Source organism: Anolis carolinensis, chromosome 2, assembly GCF_035594765.1.
Source record: "Anolis carolinensis isolate JA03-04 chromosome 2, rAnoCar3.1.pri, whole genome shotgun sequence".
NCBI classification, from domain to species: domain Eukaryota; kingdom Metazoa; phylum Chordata; class Lepidosauria; order Squamata; family Dactyloidae; genus Anolis; species Anolis carolinensis.
In genome coordinates, this window is record NC_085842.1 from 131,740,928 (window position 1) to 131,759,156 (window position 18,229).

The following is an 18,229-nucleotide window of genomic DNA, read 5'->3' on the forward strand; positions in this document are numbered from 1 at the left end:
CCAAAGTTTGCCCATGCCTGATATAGAGCATATTTTATATAGAGAAAATATATACCGTATGAGAGACATATTTCTAATAGATGACCTGGGTGGGAGACAGCAGGGGAAACCATGTGCTGTAGTGTAGGCTGTGTTTGAGAGGAAGGAACTGGCAAAACCATCTCTGAGGATTGTGTTCATAGGATTGCCATAAATGGACAGGAGACCTGAAGATGGCACATGAATATATATACATGATCGATCTATATTGCGGAATGAATGCGGTTTGACCCTATACTAAGTGGTTCCCAACCTTTGAGCCTCCAGGTGTTTTAGACTTCAACTCCCAGAAATCCCTGCCAGTTTACCAGCTGTAAGGAACTGTGGGAGTTGAAGTCCAAAACACTTTAAAAAGGTAAAGGTTTCCCCTGACGCTAAGTCCAATCATGTCTGACTCTAGGGGTTGGTGCTCATCTCCATTTCTAAGCCGAAGAGCCGGCGTTGTCCGTAGACACCTCCAAGGTCATGTGGCCGGCATGACTGCATGGAGCGCCGTTACCTTCCTGCCGGAGCGGTACCTATTAATCTACTCACATTGGCATGTTTTCGAACTGCTAGGTTGGCAGAAGCTGGAGCAACAGCGGGCGCTCACTCCGCTCCCGGGGCTTGAACCTGGGACCTTTCGGTCTGCAAGTTCAGCAGCTCAGTGCTTTAACACACTTCGCCACCGGGTCTCCTAATATGGAGGCCCAAACGTTAGGATCCACTACGCGTGAACCGCCATGGCATCCTGGGAATTTTAGAAGCCTCTGCAAAGAGGGCTGGGGCTTTCTCAAACTACAACTCCCTGGGTCCCACAGCATCGAGCCTTGGCAGTTCAAGTGGGGTCAAACTGCACTGACTCCACAGGGCTTCTTCCATCGTCCCTTCTGCATCCAGCTGGAAAGCGTGCGCGCTCCCGTCGAGAAGCAGGAATGGGCACGCGCGCGAGGCAATGACGTTTCGCGCTCCCTCCCCCCCCCATCTGATTTTCCTCTCCTACCACCTTCCATTGGCTCCGCCTCCATCTCGTGAAATACAAGACGCAGGTTAGAGAGCTTTTTGAGACTGACAGGTTTTGGGAGCCAATGGCGGAGGGGGGCGGGGCAGACATAACTGGGATACAGTACTGTACTACTCAGAGCGTCTCCCTCCCCATTGGTCTCTGTGCAATGACAAACTGGGGAGAGAGAAAAAATCTGATTCCTTTCCTGCCAAACCAGACATGTTGATGTTGTTGTTGTATTATTATTAGACACAGCAGGTGATTTTCCAACAACAAACCTTGTCATCCAAAATAAGGGGGCAGCGATCCATCCCCTCCTTCAAAAGACTAGAGAGAACACCAGAAGTGGAGTCGATGTGGTGAAGGAGGAGGAAGATTCCTCGCAAAGGAAGGCGGGGGGAAGGGAGGGAGGGAGGATCACAGCAACCCACTTGTGTTTGGTGGTGATTTGTTGTGGTTGGCTCCCCTTCTCCTCCTCCTCAGGGAAATGCTCCCCACCCTCGTGACAGCGGGGCGGGATCAGAGAGTGCCTGGGAGGCAGGGCCGACTACTACAGGGAGGGAGGGAGGGAGGGGCGCTATAGGCCGCTTGACACCTTTTGGCTCAATGCTATGGAATCCTGGGAGTTGTAGTTTGGGGAGCCTCATGGTTGCCTTCAAAGGGTTCGGATGGCCAGCTATCATTTTTTACATAGTGGTCGGTGCTCTTTAGTTTTTACTGTCCCGCCCCCGCATGTTATCTGAATAACATCATTGTGTTGTTGAAGGATTTCATGGCCGGAATCACTGGGCTGCTGTGAGTTTTCCAGGCTGTATGGCCATGTTCAGAAGCATTCTCTCCTGACGTTTCGCCTGCATCTATGGCAGGCATCCTCAGAGGTTGTGAAGTCTGTTGGAAATTAGGCAAGTGGGGGTTTATCTATCTGTGGAATGTCCAGGGTGAGAGAAAGAGCTCTTGTCTGTTTGAGGCAGGTGTTAATGTTGCAATTGGCCACCTTGATTAGAATTGAATAGCCTTTCAGCTTCAAGGTCTGGCTGCCTACTACGTGGGGGATCCTTTATTAGGATCTGGCTCTGTTGTGGTTGGCTCCCCTTCTTCCTCCTCTTCAGGGAAATGCTGGCTCTGATGTCTGGAATTCATAGCCATAGTTTCTCAAGTCGCTCCTGACACAAAAAAGGCCATACAGGCCGGCAAACTCACAGTAGTCCAACTCCCAACACTCTTGATCAGTGGTTCCCAATCTGTGGATCCCCAGATGTTTTGGCATTCAATTCCCAGAAATCCTAGCAGCTGGTAAACTGGCTGGGATTTCTGGGAGTTGTAGGCCAGAACACCTGGGGACCCACAGGTTGAGAAGCACTGCACTGTGCTGGGGATAATGGGAATCGCAGCCCAAACAGCACTGGTAGCCCTGAGGCTGGGGAAAGGTTAAAGGACATTTTAAGGTCAGGCATCATCGCCACAAGCCTTGTATCTCAATCTAAACCCCACTCTCCTGACTAAACAGCAAATTGCAGCCTTCCAGATGTTACTCTGTCGCGATTCCCATCAGTTCTAGTCACAATGTCTAACGATGAGGAAAACATACCCGGAGGGCCACGTAAAGTGACACGGTGGGATGCATTCGGCCCAGGGGCCTTGGCCTTGACACATGTGGATAACACTAGAACCAGGAAATCCTTCCAGGCTGCCCTTCTGCTCTATCGGATGGGACTGCCCTCCTTTCGCTGTCCTTTGGCTGCACAAAGGGGGCGAGCTCCGCGGAGACGGAGGGATAACACAAGGCGAGCCACAGAGAGAGGGGCATCACGCGAGAAACACTCCCGGCCTCCTCTCCGCCTGAGCGGCGCGCCTCTCTGCCGGCAGGGTTCCGACCCGCTTCCCCCGATGACGCATAGAGCGTAGAGCATCCTGGGAGGTGTAGTCTTCACGCGGCGAGGGAGGGGGAAGGAGAATGAGGGGCGTGGTTAGTGGAATGACGGAGGTGTTGACGTCACCGCAAGCCCCTTAGCAGCAGGGGGTGGGGGTGCTAATGTAGAGAAGGGCTAATGCTCTCTGGCGCCGGGCCTGAAGGGGAGGCGGCGGATAAAGCAATATGGCGGCGGAGGGGGTATAGCGGAGACCGAGGAACTATGTCGACTGAGGGAGGGAAGGAAGGGGCCGCCTGCGGACGGGAGCAGGACAGGACTTAATAAACTGGCGGGTCAATGGTGGACAGCAGGATTACTGTGAGTTTTCCGGGCTGAATGGCCATGTTCAGAAGCATTCTCTCCTGACGTTTCGCCTGCATCTATGGCAGGCATCCTCAGAGGTTGTGAGGGCAGGCATCTATATCACAACCTCTGAGATTGCCTGCCATAGATGCGGGCGAAACGTCAGGAGAGAATGCTTCTGGAACATGGCCATACAGCCCGGGAAACTCACAGCGACCCAGTGATTCCGGACATGAAAGCCTTCGACAACACATTTTCCCCATTCCTTTTGCCTGAGCATTTTGTCCTTTGCGAGTTGAAAGAGCAACAACACACAAACCCCGCTGGGAGCAGGAAGATGAAGAAAGGGGGGGAGGGGGTGGGAGGGGAATCTAGAAGCAGGTGCGCGGGGGGGGGGGCACGGGGAGGGGGCGGGGAGTGAGGCCTTATTGGCAGGCCAGGAAGCCCAATGGGGAGCAGGGACTGGAACCAAAGCCGAGCGATTGGCAGGCAAGTGGGTGGGGCGGACGGGGGGTTGTGGGCGGAGCCGCGAGGAGGCGGGGCGAGGGAGGGCATATATAGGGGCGCGGCGGAGTCTCGGGCGCTACAAGAAGGCGTCTCGCAGCTGCTGAGGCGGAGCGCGCTGTCTCTCTCTGGGTCCCGGGGCGTGAGAAGCGCAGTCGCCCCCTTTTTCCTCCTCTTCCCTGGTTATGGGGTTCCTTCCTCTCCTTCGCCGGGATTGTTTGCACTAGAGGCCCCGGGTGAGTGTCGCTCTGAGGCGAGAGGGAGAGCGGCCTGGAGATGTGTTTGGAGGCAGCTTACCTCACCCTTTTCCTTTCTATCGCTTCCTTTGGTTCCCCTCAGCCTCACAGAGCGGGCGAAGCGGTCGTGGGGTCGACTTTTGTGAGGGCAGGGAGCAGAGGCCTGGTCTGTGAGGCGGCCCTGACACTCAAGAGGGTGTCGGCCGAAGGATTTGACAGGACGGCGCTGGCTGAGGGTGTTGACAGGGCCCGGGAGGGGGAGGGAGGGCTGGCTGACTGGGAGGGAATGGAGGCGGCGGAACCGTGTGTGGCGCGGGGGGGGGGGGAGAGTAGTGTTAGGCGACGTCGTGGGCCCAAGGCTTTCCTCACACGGCAGGGAAAGGCGATCTCTGGGCCGGACCCGCTCGCTCCTCTCCCCCTCCCATAGAGCTCGGGGAGGGAGGGAGGGGAGGGGAAATGGGAGCCTCGAACAGCCCCTCCCCCGGTGGAGGAGGAGGAGTGCCGGAGGAGGACTGCCCCTTGGATGGCGGAGGGAGGCGGTGGAGCCTATCAGGGAGGCGACTTGGCCAAGAAGGAGAGGAGGAGGAGGAAGAAGAGGAGGGGATGGGTGGCCATAGCCCAGGCCTGGGCCTACTTGGACCCTCCAAGCGGCTGATGGGAAAAGGAAAGGGCCTGCGGCTGTTAGGAATGGTGGGAGTTGAAGTCCAAAACACCTGGAGGGAGGGCCCAAGTTGGCCCATGCCTGCCATAGCCCCACAGAGGAAAGAGAGGGAGGACTCGTGAGCTGGTGCTATGGCAAGGTGGACAAGGCGTCTCAAAGGGAAGAAGGGGCCCAAAGGCCAGTCTCCAGGTGGGATGTCTAGCTCTGAGTGGAAGGGGCACTGCCTCCCTCTCAAGCAGGCAGGTTGCCACAACTTTTGACCCGAGAAACTGAGAAGGGATTGGGTTGCTGTGAGTTTTCTGGCCATGTTCCAGAAGCATTATTTCCTTGCGTTTCACCCACCACATCCATAGCAGGCATCCTCAGAGGTTGTGAGGTGTGTTGGGAACTAGGCAAGTGGGGTTTATATATCTGTGGAATAATGTCCAGGGTGGGAGAAAGAACTGTCTGTTGCTGGCAAGTGTGAATGTTGCAATGAATCACCTTGATGAGCATTGCAGCCTCAAAGCCTGGCTGTGAGGTGTATTGGGTAATCCTAGTTCCTAATATACCTCACAACCCTGAGCATCTGCCACTGATGCAGGTGAAACGTCAGGAGAAAATGCTTCTGGAACATGGCTGGGAAAATTCACAGCAACCCAAGAAATAACACTTTCAAACCAGGAACAGATTTTTTTTTCCAAATTTTGTTACCTAGTGCTGTGGGTGCATTTACACTGTAGAATTAATACAGATTTTGAAAAAGTAAAGTTGAAGGGGGGGGGGGGCGTATAAGGTAAACCTGCCTTTGCATATCCGCATGCCTGCTCCCCTAGTGCCGAAGGAGATTGAGGAAAAGGCTGCTGCCGGGAGAGGGGAGAATTGGGCCTAATTTGGGGGGGAGGGGGGAGGCCCTCATAGACAGGCCACTTTCTTTCCCCTGAAGCTGTGAGCAGCACTCTAATGAGACCCAACAGCCCAGTTATGTAACGCTGTGGACTCTGCTTGTGGTCCCTCCTTGTTTCCCTGGCCCCCCTTGCTGCGTCACCACAGCCATGATTAAAGTAATTAATAGGTTTAACTCCTTTAAAAAGGGGCTGTATTCAAGGTGGGAAATATTTTGACACATTTCAGATTATTTTGTTTCCTTAGCTTTTTCGGGAAGGGAAAGGGTGCCAATAGTAGCTTCCAGCAACTTTTAAAGGTATTTTTTTTCTTGCATTGCTGGAGCAGTTAAACAGATGGATTAATAAATGATTTTTGTAGTTACCTATAGCTCCCCCAATCAGATTGTATGTATGTGTTCCATTTGTAAATATCTTTGTTTGCCCTTGATCTTTCCATATCCCCACCCAGTGCTGATCCAGCAATCATTTAAAGGTCGCCTTATCGCACAGCTGGTAGTTCTCTTATCCAGTAAAGAGAGCAAATGGAAAGAGAAAAGGTTTTTAGAAGCAGGGATAACCTCAAAAAGCCAATCATTTGGGGGCAAGGAAATAATTTCCACTCATTTTTACTGTATCCTTGCTTACAGATTTACAAATTCATTTGGATTTGTCCGTTATTTTCTACAGAAGGACTGTTTGAAACTGTAGCAAATGGGCGAAAATATAACTTTATGTTCCAAAAAGAAGAAAGCTCATATTTAGAGCCTTCTGTTCTGTATTATATACCTCAGTAGCCATTATTCTCTGTTAATTTAGCTTTTTTATTTTATATTAACATTCTAGGAATTGGTTTAACGTTAATATCACTGAAATCAAAATATCTCATTTGTAATATTGTATATGACTTAATTTCCCTTTTAAATTGTTTAGTTCACTGATGCATTTACTATATTTTTCTCCGAAAGAAGCTTGTATTATGTTATTTTAATAGTTGTGTGGTTAGAATGTATTGTTTGTTGGATTATTTGCAATGGACTTCGGTGTTATGTATGCACATCATGAAAATAATTCTGGGATATGTAGATTTATTAGAGCTCCCCACTTTTGTAAACAAAAGGCAGGATTGCTGCTAATTGCCTCTTCAAATTGAAGCAGTTTTAAAATTCTGCAAATACTGGCAATATCTGGCATTTAAAACACAAGGAAATGCTTTGAAAAATCTAAAAGATTTTACAACAAGTGTCACCAAAAATAGGATATAAATTGAACCCTTGATAGGCCGCCTACTGTTTAGATTATGTTCTGAAAGTATGCTTTTGCTTAATGTTGTTGTTCTTGATTGCATACTGAGATTTAGAAATGCCCTGTTCAACACCTGTAATCCTCTTATTTTTACATTTTGTTCCATGGCAATACTGTGTTTGAGCTTGATGTATTTTCATAGTTCTCTCAAAAGTGGCACATACATGTTCTCTAAATGTCATGCTTACAATTTAAAAAATAATGTGTCTCAGATAAATTGTGACACTTAAATGATAGGCTAGGTCTAGTTCATTTTACACTTTCCTTATCTGGATATTTCCTTTTGTTTTTCTTAAAGGAACAACACTACTCAAGGTGAAGAATTATAATCTACTAGAATCAGCACTTTGAACGAAATTTTGCTTTCCTGTGGTATTTGACCATTTCTTCCTATTTTTTGTGCTTTGAAACGGAGCCTTTGTGATTCTGTGCCGTAGCAGCTATGCAGCTTGAAATACAAGTAGCACTCAATTTTATTATTTCATATTTGTACAATAAGCTTCCCAGACGACGTGTGAATATCTTTGGTGAAGAGCTGGAAAGACTACTTAAAAAGAAATATGAAGGGCATTGGTATCCAGAAAAGCCATACAAAGGATCAGGGTTTAGATGTATACACGTAGGGGAGAAAGTGGACCCAGTTATTGAACAAGCATCCAAAGAGAGTGGTTTGGACATTGATGATGTTCGTGGCAATCTGCCTCAGGATCTTAGTGTCTGGATTGACCCATTTGAGGTTTCATACCAAATTGGTGAAAAGGGACCAGTGAAAGTGCTTTATGTGGATGATTCCAATGAAAATGGATGTGAATTGGATAAGGAAATCAAGAATAGCTTTAATCCAGAAGCCCAAGTGTTCATGCCAATAAGTGATCCAGCATCTTCTGTCTCAAGTTCTCCTTCGCCTCCATTTGGTCACTCTGCTACTGTGAGCCCAACCTTTATGCCCCGTTCTACTCAGCCTTTAACTTTCACCACTGCCACATTTGCTGCCACCAAGTTTGGCTCTACCAAAATGAAGAACAGCAGCCGTACCAACAAGGTTGCTCGCACTTCTCCCACTAACCTTGGCTTGAATGTCAATGATTTGCTGAAACAGAAAGCTCTTTCCTCTTCCATGCACTCTCTCTATGGTCTTGGCCTCGGTAGCCAGCAGGTTCCACCTCAGCAGCAACCTCCACCGCAGCCACAGAAAACATCTGCCCTTTCTCCTAATGCAAAGGAGTTCATCTTCCCTAACGTACAGGGCCAAGGTAGTACAAGCAACCTCTTCCCCAGCGACACTTCCCTTAATTTGAGTCCTCTCCAGTACAGTAATGCCTTTGATATGTTTGCAGCCTATGGAGGTCTAAATGAGAAGTCTTTTGTGGATGGCCTGAATTTCAGCTTAAATAGCATGCAGTACTCTAACCAGCAATTCCAGCCTGTTATGGCTAACTAAAACAAATCATATTGTACAAGTTGACATGCACGTACCCAAGGGTGTATCTTTTTCACCTCTTGAGTTTTTTTTAAGCTTGTAGTATGAATATGTTCAAGCTTGGTTAGATAAGGACGACATGCATCTTTTTTTTCATTTGCCAACCAAGCACAAAGTTATTTTTTACTGACTGTACATTAAATATTACTCGAGATATGGCCTCTTACAGTATTTAAGATATAGCAAGGACATGGCTGATTTTTTTATATATAAAAAATTGGCACTAATAAGTGGGTTTATTGGTCTTTTCTAATTGTATAATTTAATTTAGTACAAAGTTTGTAAAATATCAGAGTATATATTGTTTCTACAACATGGTATTGCATTTTTATCTTTTTACTACAGTGATCTGTGACAACTGCAGCAGTTTCATGTTGTATTTTTTTTACTGAAATTATAAAATCCATCTTAAAAAACATCAGTTCTAAAAAGTGTACAAAATATTCCTTAAGTGGTGGAATTCAAATTGTATGGAATACTTTTCCAAGAAAGAAGCACAAATTGTATTTTCTGTTAAAAAAAATTAAAGATTTTTTGCTATATATTATGGAAGAAAATGTAATCGTAAATATTAATTTTGTACCTACATTGTGCAATACTTGAAAAAGGTATAAAAGTATTTTGAGTCAGTGTCTTATGTTAAAGAGAGGGACTGAAATAGTTTATATTAAGTTTGTATTAAAATTCTTCAAAATTCAACTACTGTTGTGGACTTCTTTTAATGGTCAGATTACACAGTATTATAATGCTAGTGAAGTCTTCTATGTATATAGCACATATAAAACTACGTGCTACATTTCCCCATCGCGATGATGTGTGTTGTGAATTTAAGTTGTGGCTAGCTGGCCTTGTCTTTGTGCATTTGCTTGGTGGCCTGCAAGTGACATGGGAAGGCCAGATTAAGAGGCACATGTTATTTGTAGGAGACAGCATGGGGCTGGTGGAGGTGACAAGGAGTGCTCTGACCCCACTTCCTTGGTGCTCACTAAAGAAATGGTGGCCCACCAGGAGAGAGAAACCTTGTTGCACTTAGCAAAGGATTGTCCCAAGACGGATGGAGCATCTGCTCTTTGGTCTGCTCTGTGATACCATAGTCCTCTAGCATTGCAGGTTTGCACCTTATGTGTGGCCTTTACAAGGTTGGGCAAAGCACACTTGTTCATTAGATTTAATTTGTTTGATCAAACAACATCATTTGGGTTTTCCTTACAAATATTCTTTCTACAGGACAGGATCAATTGATATTAACTTTTACATCAAACACGAGTGAAGAAATTACTATAGCATGGATTAATATGGATAATTAATTACATTATAGAGAGAAATTAAATAGAGTGAAGCTCATGTATAATTTCTGGATCTAAGCTATCTCTAGTAGATGGATAAGCTGAATTTGGTTTTAGAATATATGCCTCAGAAAGTAATTGATACTCTTATGAAAACTAGTTTTTGAAATAATATTTTTCCTGATCTGACCCCTATTTTCATAAATTAGATACTAATAAGTTTTGAATGATCAGGGATAGAATTCTCCATCTCTACTCCAAAAGAGGAATGAAACTGTCAATAAGTTATGACGGGGCTAAAATGTATTCATTTTGTGATCATATTTGAATAGAATCATGACAATATGACTCAGATACAAGTAGCATAATACTGGTTTTTGGAACCAGTATAAAGAATTAAAAGCAAGTTTGAAGCAAGACAGTTGTACAGGTGTTTCCAAATTCTCCAGCTAATTTGACTAATCTGTTCTTGTGCTCCTTGTTTTTTATACTTCACAGAATCCTCCATTGGTTTTGTAGCACATGTCTGTACAGCAAGCCCCATTGAGATAAAAAGATCTTGAGTCATTGCTTTGCTGACTTTTAAGTTGGGGTGGGGTAGATATTTCCAGGTTTTTGAAGGTGAACCAAGGATGCAAGTCACCATAGTGAGCTTTGTTTTGGGGAGGCTGTAATAAAAGCTGTGAAGAACTAGGCCAGTAAAGGGAGTAGACAGAAGCCTTGGCACTACCTTCTGTAAGTAATTAAATAGCTGTCAGAGCTTGGGGTGTTACCTTTTGTTTTAAATCTAATCTAGTTTGAGAAGAGCAAGAGAACACATGAAGCTTCTTGAATATTAAGCAAGATTCAAAACGTTTAAGGGAACCTTGAACTCTAATAATTGATCTATGTAGTCTGCCCACTTCGCTCCCAAATCAGCATTGTTCCAAGTCCTGGAAATCATTTCAAAGTGGGCTGAACTTTGAACTTTATAAGATTATATCTGTGAAAAGATCAACTCACATCTTTTGCATCTCCCAAGTCTACTATCTTCAACAGGGAAACATTTATTTTCTCAACATACTGAAATTTAAATAATTGAGGCATGAAGCTTTCCAAGAGAAAAATATACATTGGATAGAAAAGTGAATAATAAATTAGTTTGAGACATTCAGTTATAACTAAGTTGAAGACCCTGAAATTCAGGTCAGCGTTCTTTTCATTTGCCATGAAAGCAAGATCACTATCATAGAAGAAAACTTATGAGACACGTGTTCTTTGGATAATGTGTTCATATAATCTAGGAACAAGATATGCTTGTGCATGCTAGCTGGGCTGAACTGAATCAGGATCAGATTGCATTCACTAGGGTGGTTGTTTCTTAATCTCTGATTTTCATCTTATTCCTGAAAGTGTTTGTTCCAGCGTTCTATTTCAATCAAGTTATTCATTGGAAGAACTGACCACTTAGACATTTTTTGTCCTTATAGGAGAAATCTAAAAGGTTTGAATATTTAGATTTGAACTCCTGAGTCATTGCACAGTTGAAATTTGGCTCTGACAATTACACCTGGACATTAATGCTATGCATTTTCAAGTCATTTAGGGTGACCTTAAGGCAAATGTATCACAGCATTTTCTTGGCAAGATTTCTTCAGCATGGTTTTCCTTTGCCTTCCTCTGAGGCTGAGAGAGTGTGTCTTGCCCAAGATCATCCCATGGTTGCATTACCCTGGTCTTCAGAGTGAAACACTCAAAGCACCACACTGGCTTTTTAGGAGTTACTGTAGTTTAGGGAGTACCATATATGTGTGTGGCTCTTGTTGCACTATTTTGGGAGAAGGCTATGTTTTTGGCTGAAAACAAATTATGAGGTCTGTAACTGCAGTAGTAAACCAGGCAAAGATTAACAAAGGTTTTGCAGTAGGCAAAAAGTAAATTTACACTGAAACCAGGATCAGTCAGCTTGGTGCCAGCTTACTGCTGTTTAAACAAATCATTTTCTTCTAATTTGGCATAAGATAAGAGTAAAAGATAAGCAAGTGGAACATATCTTCCATGATCAATACAGTTTAGTTTTTGCCCATAATAAACTGGTCATTATTAGGCCTTTTACATAAAACTCCAGGGCCAATAAATGTGTCCTCTGGAGAAAACTAATTTCAGCAACTCGTGAATTACAATATTTTCATGAATTTCTTGAGAACTTCATCAGCTTTTTGAGAGCAAAGATTGTTTTGTTGTTGTTTATTCATTCAATCACTTCTGACTCTTTGTGACCTCATGAACCAGCCCATGCCAGAGCTCCCCTTCGGCCATGGCCACCCCCAGCTCCTTCAAGGTCAAGCCAGTTACTTCAAGGATAACATCCATTCATCTTGCCCTTGGTTGGCTCCTTTTCCTTTTTCCTTCCATTTTCCCCAGCATCATTATCTTTTCCAAGTTTTCCTGTCTTCTCATTATGTGGCCAAAGTACTTCATCTTTGCCTCTAATAGCCTTCCCTCCAGTGAGCAGTCAGGCTTTATTCCTGGAGAATGGACTGGTTGAATCTTCTTGCGGTCCAAGGCACTCTTCGAATTTTTCTCCAACACCACAGTTCAAAAGCGTCTTATCTTCCTTTGCTCAGCCTTCTTTATGGTCCAGCTCTCGCATCCAAAGATTGTTTTACAAGTCAAATAACATATACATTTACAAATTTGGCTGTCCAGACTACTGAAACACAGTGTCTAATTTTCGGACCTAAATGCCCGTATTGTGTCAGCACTGTAGTGTAAAAAATTTGACTTCTATAGCTATGGTGCCAATAGTAAGATACTCAGTGTCAATGAACTGGCCCTAACACCATAGTAATGTTAGTGCTCTGCCACAACAGTGACAAACAATGGACACTTGACATCCTGGTGAAGGGGACATTGTCCAATACTGCAATACATGTTTCCCAAGACTGGCAAATAATAATAATAACAACAACAACAACAGCAATCGTAATGCAAAATTAAAAGAAATGTAAGGATTCTCTATCAGGAGGCAGAGCCAACTCATTCTGTTGTAAGTGTTTTACTTGAGGTTGTTAACAAATACATAGGATCTGAATTTATTTAACAAGTGAAGTTAATGGAAGTGAGGAGAGCAAAACCATGAAAGCATTTGAAAATAACAGCACTGATCTCTCTACCCAAAATAAATGCACAAAGCTTAAATAGTGTTCCTGTGATTAACCAGAATCTTTTAATAGTAAGAATATAATAAAACAATAAATGACAAAATCAATATAAAATGTGGTTTTTAGAGAAAGTGTGTACTTTATTGTAACTTTAGGCCAGGGGTCCTCAAACTTTTTAAGTGGAGGGCCGGTTCATGGTCCCTCAGACTGTTTGGGGGGAGGGTATGATGAAATAGTCCAAAATTAGGATTATTGTTGTTGTGTACCTTTAAGTTGTTTTAGACTTAGGTCAACCCTAAGTCTAAAGTTTAGGACAGGAGACAGGTAAATGATCTCGGAGGGCCGCATCCAGCCCACGGGTCTTAGTTTGGGGACCCCTGCCTTAGGCCTCTACTGAAGAACGCTTATCTAGAAGAATATTCTAAATGAAAACACACACTTGGGATTCTGTTGCATATTGTCCAGTTTCTCATACAACCTAAGTGCAATTATGAAGATTAGTGGGAAGAAGACTTTCAGTCCTTTGTCTACAAGTATAGAAAAAAAACCACATTCTGTTCTGCATGCAGCCTAAGTTTGCAGATCATATTTCTGTAATTACATTTTTATGAAATTTCAGCAAACTGGTTCACATGGTTTTAAGCTAGTTTAATTTTTCTAAAGGAAGAGTGAGTTAGGCACACGTCCCTAGCATTTAAGATATGCTGGAGTATAGACTTTATTCTTAGGCAGAGTGAAGCATACGTCCCAGTAAGCCCTGCATGTTGGGGAGCCTCTCTGTTTGAGGTCAGAGCTGTGTGGGTGATACACAGCCGTCCTAGTTCTCCTGACTTTTCCTGCGTGACAGGGAGCAGTAGCATATTGTATTAATATAATTCCCTATGAATTTACTGTGGACTAGTCATTGCAGACATTGCTGGTCCACAAACCACTACTTTGAGTAGCACTCTATTGGAGTATGCTGTTCCTTTGTCATTACTGTACAGACAAGTCATCAAAAATCTGGGGGATGGGACACTATCTTATTTTTCTGCTAATTTGGCAAAATGCTTTGGAGGTGGGTTACCAAAAGAATGAATTAAATATATCTCATAGAGAGGTAGCAGTTTGTGCCCTTGTATGAATATAGATTCACCAGGACTACTTTAATCTAGAATGGTAATTTTCCAAGTTCTGGGATCCAGATTCAGTGTCTACAACATGCTCTGCATTTTGTAGATAGAGCCAATTTTGCCCTAGATCTGGGATATACTGGCATCTGCTGTAGTGTCTTTTTTTCTTGTCTAAACCTGGACTTCCTTGGGACTTTTAAAATGCATGGTATACTCATAGATGTGCTGCCGCGCACATTGGCAGTATGTATTTTGTGGCCGTAGCTTCAAACTGCATTATATGGTCAGTGTAGAAAGGCCCAGAGAAACCACTTTTTTCAATACTGGTTTGAAACTGCTGTGTAGATTAGATGGGGCTTTACTGGAGTGAAACTGAAACTTCTGAAGGAAACTCTTTGATTCTGGGTGTAGCAGCCATCAAATGCTACATCTAGAAACTCTGCCCTGCCAAAGGAGTGCCTCCATCCCTGCTGGCTGATCTCTATCCAGCTATGGAGAGTTGCCCATCCCTGTTAGTAAGTTATGCATTGTTTATTTTGTATGAGAAACACCCCAAAGCTGACTTTTGAATCACTCAGTGGTTCTTTAGATACAAATTACAGGAGGGTAAGTTGATGTGCCATCTGTTTGCACGCAACATGTGACCAAATTGATTTTCAAAATATGAACCATTCTACTAATGTTTGAATAAGAAATACCACAGAGTTTGTATATCCAGTTTTGAAACTGATGCAGCAAACTGTCTGGTTCAGCACTCTTTTTTTGGTCATCATCAGCAAGTTGATTTAAATTGCAGGAACAATGCTGGCTGCATTCCTCTGTATAGCATTAAAAAAGTTTTGCTAAACTGTAAAATCGCGCTGAAGTGATTGTTCCAGAAAACTGTAGGGACTGAGCATGGCCAGGCAGTCTGTTTCTGTGGCCTTTTTTTGGCGGTGGGGGGTGGGGGTGGGGGGTGGAAGGAAAAACTACATTCTTCTGAGTATTCTCAGTTGACTGACAGAAAAAATATGATCAGTGTATAGAGTTGAAAACAGATATTTTCTGGAAAAAAGACGTACAATAATACAGGCCCCTTTGCCCTTTTCTCACTTCCCTTATTTTAACTTAAACTTGCTCTCTTTTATTGGGTTGCTATAGTTTACCCAATAATATAGCTTACTCAGAACATGAAGCCCCTCAGGTGAGCCATCCCATAAACTACTAGGGTGACCCTAACGTTTTACATAAATGTCCTCCCCACTGAAAGACGTACCTCTGCCTCACCCAATAAAGAAGTTTTGTCTTATGGCTCCCTGCTCTTGTCAGAATATTATATTGCTAAGATCTTCCAGTTCTCATTGAGAAATATAATCTATATTGTGTTCGTATAGGATGTTTGCGGGAACGGGATAGGTGCACATTGGTTAAAATGGGGCCAAACAAGCACTCGGGAAAGTTTTGAAAAGTCCCTTAAAAATCACATTCCTTATGGTGCCTTCCTGCATGGATTGGATAAACTTTGTGATCATCCAACTCTGTGAGTCTATCAGTGTATGGACAGTCCCCACAATGGTGTATGGGGGGGGGGGGAAGCACCTGAGATTACTAGCTTTTCTTCAGAAAAGAATCATAGTGATCCTTTCATTGGTGTTTCCAAAATCTTATTAAAGAGAGTCTGGAGGACAAGAGAAAATTCTGTAGAAAATATTAGTAATTTGTTCAGAGACAGGTCCTCACTTCTGTGATTGCATATATCTTTCTGTTTGTCTTCAATGTCCTGTTTTTATTATGTAAATTGGCTGCCTCAGAGATTTTGATAAAGAAGCTTGGAAAATCTGCCTCAATGCATGGAGAAAGTCCCAAGTTCAACTTTCTGGCATATCAGGGGGTGGGGGTGGGGAGGGATGAAACCCATCATAGTGGATCACTGCGCCTGCCATCCCAAAAGGAACCATCATGGTAAGTCCAATTTCTCGTTTCTGATATCTCCAGGGTTTTGTTTTTTTAAAGAACGTGGGCCAGATTATGGAGTTGGTCACAGATGATGGTAAAAGACTCCTGTCTGAAAAGGTGCCACTTGCTAATCAGAGTATTGCTTTCCTTTCTGTCCCTTGAGTTTCCAACTAGCGTTGGATGACAAATTCCAACAATGCCAGTCAGCACATGTGATGGGAATTGTAATCCAACTATATACAGAGAGCTGAAGTTGAATAACTTGGCAGTCAGTAGACAGAAATGAGCTAGAAAGACAAACAGTCTGATCTTGCATGAAAACATTTTCCTATTCCAGAGTGGAGCAGCAAATAAATCCTGCCCTCAAGGTTTTTACAGCTAAAATTATCACAAAAATGCTGTATGGAGCTGAAATCTGGGGAGACGATGCCAAGTCTGATTTGGAAATTTTGCAAAACAAAATTTATGTGACAGATTTTAGAAGCGCCACCTGGGATTTCATCAGTTCACATTAGGGCTGAGTTTGGTCTCTTCTCAATTTGCAGATGGAATTGATTTTTTTTCCCTAAAGATTTTGGTGCAGATTAAATGGAGCTGAGAACCATTCCCTCAGCAAACTTTGTTGTCTGGAGGCACTTAGGTTTGGAGGTTGGGAGCAATTTGCAAAGATAAGTTAAATTTTACAACTTCAACTCAGAGAGTTTTCAAAACATGAGTCCTAACAACCTTTACACAGCCCATCAGGTTTTCGATCATGATGCAACCCAAGCCAACTATGCAAGCTATAGTTGGACACAATTCTCTATTTGGTCCCCACAGATTCAGATCAACAACACAAAGCCACAGAACTTTGAAAACCCTCACCTTTTCACAACTCTGAAAGGTTTTCATTGAAATCAGATTCCCTCTGCACATCTTGAATGGAAATTTCGAGGTATTCCATTTATAGGCAATGTGAATTTGGCTGCAATCAGATTGATTACCTAATCCATTAGTTGTCCTGCCTCTAGACAAAGATTTATGTCATCCACAATTCAGTTATATACAGACTATACATCTCAGAAAGTAGTAGGAGAATAGTTGGCTGGTACATGACTATTTGTCATATACTCAGCCCAGTGTGCATTGGTAGCTAAGAAGCTACATGCCAATTCATTAAGGAACATGTAATGTAAAAAAAAATAATTTACATTTTAGGTTTGTTTTCCAGGGGTTTGGAGGAATGGTTTTAAAGTTATATCTGATATTTTTACAATTTACTTTGAATTCTGCTTATTTTTTTATTGCACATATTGTATTGCACATTGACTATATATATTAAAGATGACAATCGTGATTTTGCACAAAGCACCCCATCCCATGGCCCATAAATAGCTAAGAACTGCATTTAGCTTGCAAGTCATGATGACATGGGAACCAAATCAGGCACCAAAACAGTTAAAGTATCTGTCTCGTAAAAATGGCTGTTGCTGTGTGGATCAGGTGATTGCTGTTTGTTGTTAACACATGCACCAAAACGCTGTAGCAATTCAGTAATCAACTTATAAAAACCATGAGGCCCCCGGCTTGAACCGGAGAGCTCATCTACAATTCAAGCAGCACGTGATGGAAGGGGGAGTCTCCTTCTACACTGAATATCAGATTGTCTTTTCTGGAAACAACAAGCTGCTCTGGGAATAATCTAGTTTTGGATGACACTAGAGAGTGCCACTCTGGCATTTTTAAATCAAAGACCTTTTCACCTTTTGTTGGATGCTGCAGCTTGCTTTCATTATGATCGTATGAGTTATATACTTCCCCAAATAGCTTCTTTTTGTTTATGGAATTATTTTATGTGTCAAAGACAGTGAGTGAAAGATGGGTCAGAAAATACTATGATATTAAAGCTGTTCAAGCAGTCTTCTTCGTCCAGTTCTAGATAATGCTAATGATAATAATAATAATAATAACAACAACAATAATAATCTGTCATTATTTGACACTTCCTTTAGAAATAGAGAACTGAATCATATCTGTCCCCACCCCTCTCCAATACAATACTGTATCTATCGAGTTGGGAGTAGATATAGGTGCCTGCCAACAGGGCCAGCCCAAGGTAATTTTCAAGTGTAAGTGAACAGAATTTTGGCGCCCCGCCCCCAACTAATCACTGAAAAATAAAAGCGTTGGATAAGCAAAAATGTTGGATAATAAGGAGGGACTAAGTAAAAACCTATTAAACATCAAATTACATTATGATTTTACAAATTAAGCACCAAAATATCATGTTTTACAACAAATCAACAGAAAAAGCAGTTCAATACATGGTAATGTTATGTAGGAATTACTATATTTGCGAATTTAGCACCAAACATTGAACTGGGATATAGGGCAGTGTGGACTCAGATAACTCAGTTCAAAGCAGATATTGTGGGTTATTCTGCTTTGGTATTCTGGGTTATATGGATGTGTGGAAGAGCCCTGAGGG

The 18,229-nt window shown here is 43.1% G+C and overlaps 1 protein-coding gene across 1 annotated transcript; it reads left to right on the forward strand.

The window, feature by feature from the left end:
- The first annotated feature begins 3,809 nt into the window (after positions 1 to 3,809).
- Positions 3,810 to 8,985, forward strand: tob1 (transducer of ERBB2, 1). The gene is made up of 2 exons (XM_003217283.4): positions 3,810 to 3,977; positions 7,105 to 8,985. Exon 2 carries the CDS (start codon positions 7,249 to 7,251, stop codon positions 8,245 to 8,247), a length of 999 nt encoding a protein of 332 aa, XP_003217331.1. The 5' UTR covers positions 3,810 to 3,977; positions 7,105 to 7,248; the 3' UTR covers positions 8,248 to 8,985.
- Positions 8,986 to 18,229: the final 9,244 nt, after the last annotated feature.